Source organism: Charadrius vociferus, unplaced genomic scaffold, assembly GCF_000708025.1.
Source record: "Charadrius vociferus isolate BGI_N301 unplaced genomic scaffold, ASM70802v2 scaffold1418, whole genome shotgun sequence".
NCBI lineage: Eukaryota > Metazoa > Chordata > Aves > Charadriiformes > Charadriidae > Charadrius > Charadrius vociferus.
The window spans coordinates 113,697-119,869 of NW_009649695.1; the positions used below are offsets into that span (position 1 = coordinate 113,697).

The 6,173-nt window shown below is 36.8% G+C and overlaps 1 protein-coding gene across 1 annotated transcript in view; it reads right to left on the reverse strand.

The window, feature by feature from the left end:
- The window catches only part of ACBD5 (acyl-CoA binding domain containing 5), a 28,171-nt gene that overhangs the window by 19,318 nt on the left and 2,680 nt on the right, over positions 1-6,173 (reverse strand). The window contains exon 3 of the mRNA XM_009890575.1: positions 3,267-3,378. Within this exon, the coding sequence (XP_009888877.1) occupies positions 3,267-3,378 (112 nt within the window). The remainder of the gene's footprint in view (positions 1-3,266; positions 3,379-6,173) is intronic.

Genomic DNA, 6,173 nt, shown 5'->3' on the forward strand with positions numbered 1-6,173 from the left:
TCAGCAGGATTTTAAAACATTCAATGCCTTGTCACAAAACAAAAAATACACAGGAAAATTCTACTGAAGAGCTTGTAAACAATTTCCAGATAGTTTGCTTAGTTGTTGAGATAACTTAGTGCGGGCCTGTCAGGTAACGATTTTCTTGCCCCCCTTTGGATTTATTCACCTTCAGAAAAAAAGACGACATCCACAAACGTTCTCAAGGAAACATTCAGAAAGATGAGCTCACCCAGTATCAGATCGGTAGGGTACCAATTCTAGCCCACTTATGGCTTCTTAAGGTATAACACAACAAGAAAGCTTGAATGCCCATTCTGAAAATGTCAAATTCACTGAACAATGATATTTTGCAGCTGCCTTTTTTTTTTTTTAACATTGACTTGGACATCAGAGTTCTTGTTCATTTCATAGCAAGTGCAAAAAGTTAAAAGACAGCTCTTCTAAATCACCTCCACACCTTACCCAACAGTCCTCCCTCTACTCTTCCAGCAGCTACAAAGGGGTCCTTCTGTAACACTGCAACAGCTACCTATTCTGTTCTGTAGCACTATGACAACTAAGAGCCTACCATCTCTGATGTATAGTATTTCATGTACCTGAAAATAATTTGTCAATAATTTTCTGTGTAAAGTACTTCACACCTGTCAGAAAGAGACTACTGACCAAACTTTCCAGAGAACCTAAGCTCCTCACACAGCTGCAGGATAAGCTTTCAAAACACTACCCAGGTTACATGCTTTTGAAATACCCCTCAGATTGCTCAGCCTATTGGGAGACAATTCTCTATTTTCCTTTCTTCACCAACACATCCAAGGATGGATCCATTTGTAACCCATGGATCTGGCAAGTTTGTCCTAGTTGTCAAGTAGATGTTACAAGTCATTTTAATGCTGGCATGTCAGGCTTCAGTGTTCTTTATTAAGGAAAGCCACAAGCTCTATTGATTCAGGAAGACCGTATTTCAATTGTTTGTATTTAACATTTTCAGTGAAACCGCAAGGAGTAGAAATTCAATTTTAAAAGGCTGCACTTTTCTGTTGAGACCAATCTGCTAGAGACAATACACCAGCCATAACTGATGTACACTAAACTTCCAGACAATCTCTTTGACTAATTCAAGAATATTGTTGATTTTGAGGGAGTAGTATGCAATTCTTACACAATTAGATAATTATCTTCATACAGATTAAACTTTTATGGAAGAAGAATGGAAGGCAAACTCAAAACAGAATGGGCCAGAAGATGGGGGGTGTACAGTATGAAGTAAGAGACTCGAGAGAAGGGTCCCAGTTTCCAGAACATACGAATTGCCTGCCCATGAAAAAACATCTTCTACAACAGAAGCTATAGAGAGTAAGGGCTTGGGGGCAGGGGAAGAAACGTGACTGGAGGAACTACCACAATGAAAACTTAACCATGTGACATTTTTTAACAGTATTATCACCAGTGTCCACATCACCTCAAGCACAGACTTGGGCAGACCGGTTCTATTCTTTAGTGTCTATCTAGAAGACTGAAAGTACTTATATTTCCATACTTCTCTGAAATATTGAGACCTGTACTGTAAACAATAATAATTATTTCCAGCTTCACTTTTAATCAGGGAAGCGGTAACAGCACTGAAGAAAGGGTTTCAAAGTCTTAAATCCAATGATAAAGTTTAACACACGATGGACTTTGTGAAAGTTTTGTCTTAATTCATTGTGGCACAATCAGATGTTGCAGCTTTAAACCATACGAATGATGACATGTCACCACATTTATCGCAACACTGACAGAACAACATAAAGCTGAAATTTGATATTCTGTTTTACTTACACTGCCTTATGTTTAAGGTGTCCCTCTAAAAAACAAGTATACTAAATTTCTTATTGAAACAGGTGTGGGTTAGCTTCCACTATTCTGTTTGCCTAGATAAGTCACTTTTTTTTTTTAAGAATTGGCTTTTGGCACTGTGCCATAGACACCAAGTCCAAGTAAATCCTTATTACACAGATCACTGACCTGAATCTACTGATACTCTTACAATCTTGCCCTTCAATACAGCTGTCAGGCAAGCTCATTAAATTCCAGACAGGAAGCATACACAATTTCAGTTGAGAAAAAAGTCATACAGCTTTCAAAAGGGCCATTCAAAAACTTTTACCATTACATTTCCTCAAAAACAATGAAAAACTGTTTCTGTTTCTCTGAGACTTGATACCAAAAACCAAAATCAAAACTATGTTCCTTTAACATAGGGGAAAAAAAGCCACACACAAAAGGCAACAACCAGCTGACTCCTACTTCTTAAACACAGTAAACCAATTAATTTGTGCAGTTTGTTCCTTAAAAAATATTTCAAAAATTGAAATGCAACAGGGGAAAATGTAACTGTAATTTTAAGACAGATTTAAAGAACTATAAGCCTTATATTACAACCTTATGAACACATTACCTGTAATGTAACAACTGTTATTATTAAAACATTCTCACAATGGTATTGCTAAATGAAAATCACCACACTGGTTTTTATGCAGCTATGACACCACTAGGTTTGCCACTTGTCAGAGATTTAAAATGTTTAAATAGATATTCCCTTGATGAACTTGAGCCTCAGAAAACTTAACTTGAAAGTTTCACAAACCCATCTTAGACTCTGTATGTATTACAGAAACCATGATTAAAAAAAGCATGGATTTTGATTGCGGGTTTTTTTTTTTTTTAAAGTTTTGTTTTAGATCACATGACAGCGCTGGATTACGAGCTCTGCATGCAGTTTGATAATCCATAGCCACACCAGGTTGCAGCAGTATGCATTTCAAGTAGTTGTTCCTTTTATTAACAGAAAGGCAGAAACTAGATTTGACTGCGGGAGTTGTTTGTTTTAAATACTCTCCTTTTTTCAGGAAAAGGCTTCCTTAAGCAGCTCAAAAAGCCTGTAGACAAGGACTAAACATGCAGCTTCCTCGGTCTAACTTTGTTTTGTACCTCAAAAACAAAATAAAACAAAATCCAGCCTAATGAGGTGGCAAGCCCAGAAGTCACAAGTGTTAGCAGGAAGTTACTACAGCACCAGAACAATGGAAAAGATGGACTTACACATAATTTATTATTCCTACCTTCCAAATACTTAGAGACTTTCTCCATTCGAACTGCCGTATGGTAAAGAGAATGAACAGAAAGATGCAATGTTTAGCTTTAAAAATCATTTACAGAAGACAAGCCCAAAGAAGTCTGGAGTTGTGATTATTAGTAGTATAAAGGAAGTTATTTGTCCGAACCTGAGGTAAGGTCAGATCCTCTGTTCTTTTTATCTTCTACTATTTCATAGAACGGGCCTATTACTTGTAGTAATTCTTCAACTTTGTCCGTCATTGGCATACTCTCAAGAATCTGCATAAGTCCAAAATATGAAGCATCTTATGAAACAGCATTTCAATGATTCATTCATTTCAAATTATTTTAGCAAATGCTGGTCATTGTAAAACTCAGTAACATTTCACTAAGTCACTTCACACATTATTCTGATTTTTTAAGTAATTTTTTTAATTAAATGAAAACAACATAAACCTAATTTACTAAACAAGAATCTTAACTAGCTGTATTAACTTTTTTTAGGTGAAGAGAAGATGGGAGAGCTAATGCAATTGCCAGCACCAAAGGACCACCTCAGCACAGTATTAAGAACTTGGAATCCATCACTTCAGCAATTTCAAACTAAACCAAGTCAAAGTTCAACAGGCTGCTGTTATCTGATGCAATTTATTTTACAGACAAGTCTTCCCACAGAGAAAATGAAACTGAAAGACTTTTTTCTTAGAGGATTCTTTGTCAAACCCTGCCATCTTCAATGGAATATAAGGAGCAGATTGGAAGTGCCCTACTGGGTCCATCTAAACCCAAACAACAAAGTGGACAGAACACAGCAAAACTGGGACAGTGCAAAGACATATTTAGCAGAGCAAGCTAGAACCAAATTCTGCTCTTGAAATCATTTGGAGCTCTTCCATTGATAAAAGTGTCTTCATTTTAAATTACAAAACCAATACCTTTCATCATCTGATAGGAATGCAAAACCTTAAATCCAAAATAGATTAAACAAAAGAGATTCGATATTATTTTAAAAGCATATGATATTATTGTCCCATTCTAGTTTAAGTACTTTCAACCAAGCTTTTTGCTGATAGCTGTGTTCCTCTTTCAACCTCTGCTTCTTTATTATTATTTTTTCAAAAGAGGTAACAGCTATAGGAAAAGACAGGTAGAAGCAAACTAACAGCTACAGTACACCTCCTCCAGAAGAACATGGAGAAAGCAACAGATGGAGGTACAAGTTGCCACAGAACATGCTGCTCAAAAGCACCAAGCACATCGCTAAGCAGTAGAAGCAAAAGCTACAGCATTACTTCACAAAGCAGGAGCTCCAGGCAGGCTAGCAGGTAATAAGTCAACACTTGCAAACCAATCAAGGATACCGAGAGACAACAATCCTATCAAACTGCATTTTCATTGCCACTTCTCTGGTCTATTCAGTGTATAGAATTCATTCCATATTTGTTAGAGAGAAAAGCTCAGTCGTCAAATACAGAGCTGGGTATGAAACAGAGACAGGACAGATGTGTCGTCGTCGTCCCCCTGCCTTTTTGTTTTTTTGGTTGTTTTTTTTTACTTCAATAGCATTGAGAGAAACAAGAAACCTATTCTAGAATAACACTTGTATTTGCTATGTATGTACTTTTACAGTCTGCACTGTAAACTGTTTCATACGTCCATTTGTACAGCATCTGCACATAACTGCTCTTCATCTGTTCCAAACAGACCTCAATACACTCTCTACAACTTGACGCAATTCTTAAAATCTTACCACAGTTGCCGTTAAAGTACGTTTTGTAACTGCTAGCTTTTAGGTGAGCAAGAAAAGAGCAAATACTTCCACAAACAAAATCAAACGCTTACTTATGCAGCCAGTTGGCATAATATGCAGTCTTAATATTTGAAAGTGCAAAATAAGTTATTGTGTGTCCTGAATTACTGTTTTCTTTGGATGTCAGACAATTCATATAGGAAGACTCTTGTTTTAAATTAGAAACACCATGTAGTGTTAACACATCTTTATGCTAAGATATAACTCATTTCAAATAAATAACAAAACAATGTATCTGAAGTGCAAATAAATTAGTTTAAACAGTATTGCAACATAAAATTTCAGAAAGGCTACCTGGAAGATAAATTAACCTCAAACAAAATGCACCTGAGCTCAGATTCATCTCAGCTAGGATTAAAACATGTTTGGTTATCTCCCACCAGCACCTCAAAACCTCATCAAGACATTCCTCAACAGCTATGATTTTCAAAGCTACCACACGAAGGGAAAAAACACAGAAAGAGTTTACAGTAGAAATATCTTGTGACATGCTCATCTGATGCATGAATAGCCCAAAGACAACGTGCAAATGCTAGGGACGTGCCCCAGGGACATGAGGGGGTAAATGTGGCAGTCTTATACACCTTTAAACGTAGTCCTGCGATATCAGTATACAAGTGGGGGTTTTGCCCCCTTAGACAGGCAGCAACAGCAGAACGCCCACAGCAGCACCACAAGGATTAGTGCAGTATATGCTGATAGAACAACCCAGTGGATCCATTTGAAATGCACTTCCATTTACATTTCAAGTAGAATCAGTTGGGTTGGAAAAGCTGAAGCTAGTAGTTCAAATGCGAGAGCTGAAACAGCACCATTGCATGGTAAACAGATTCCTTAGTTTCAAAGCTGACTGAGGAAAGCAGTCATTTGCTCTCCAATCCTTACATGTAATCTGTACAGAGGCAGGATATTTGTGCTTCATTAGGGTCAAGTAATCAGACTTCCTCACAGGAGACTTACTAGGGTTGTGAGGTTTTTTGGTGGTTTTTTGTTTTGGTTTTTTTTTTTTTTTTTTTTTTTAAACAAACACTGCAGTTTCCTTAGTTTTAGTGTCCTGACCAAACCAATTACTGTGTTAAAAAAAAAAAATAAATAAGGTACTCTGCTGAAGTATTAACACATTTTGAATCCAAGATTTGAAATGAAGCACTAAGCTTCAAGGTAAGCATTCAAAAGGAATTATTAAAGTTTAGTAGGCTTTTTGACCAAATGAGTATTTGACCTCCTGTGGTTTTTGGAGTTTCATTTTAAAGCAGCTACAGTA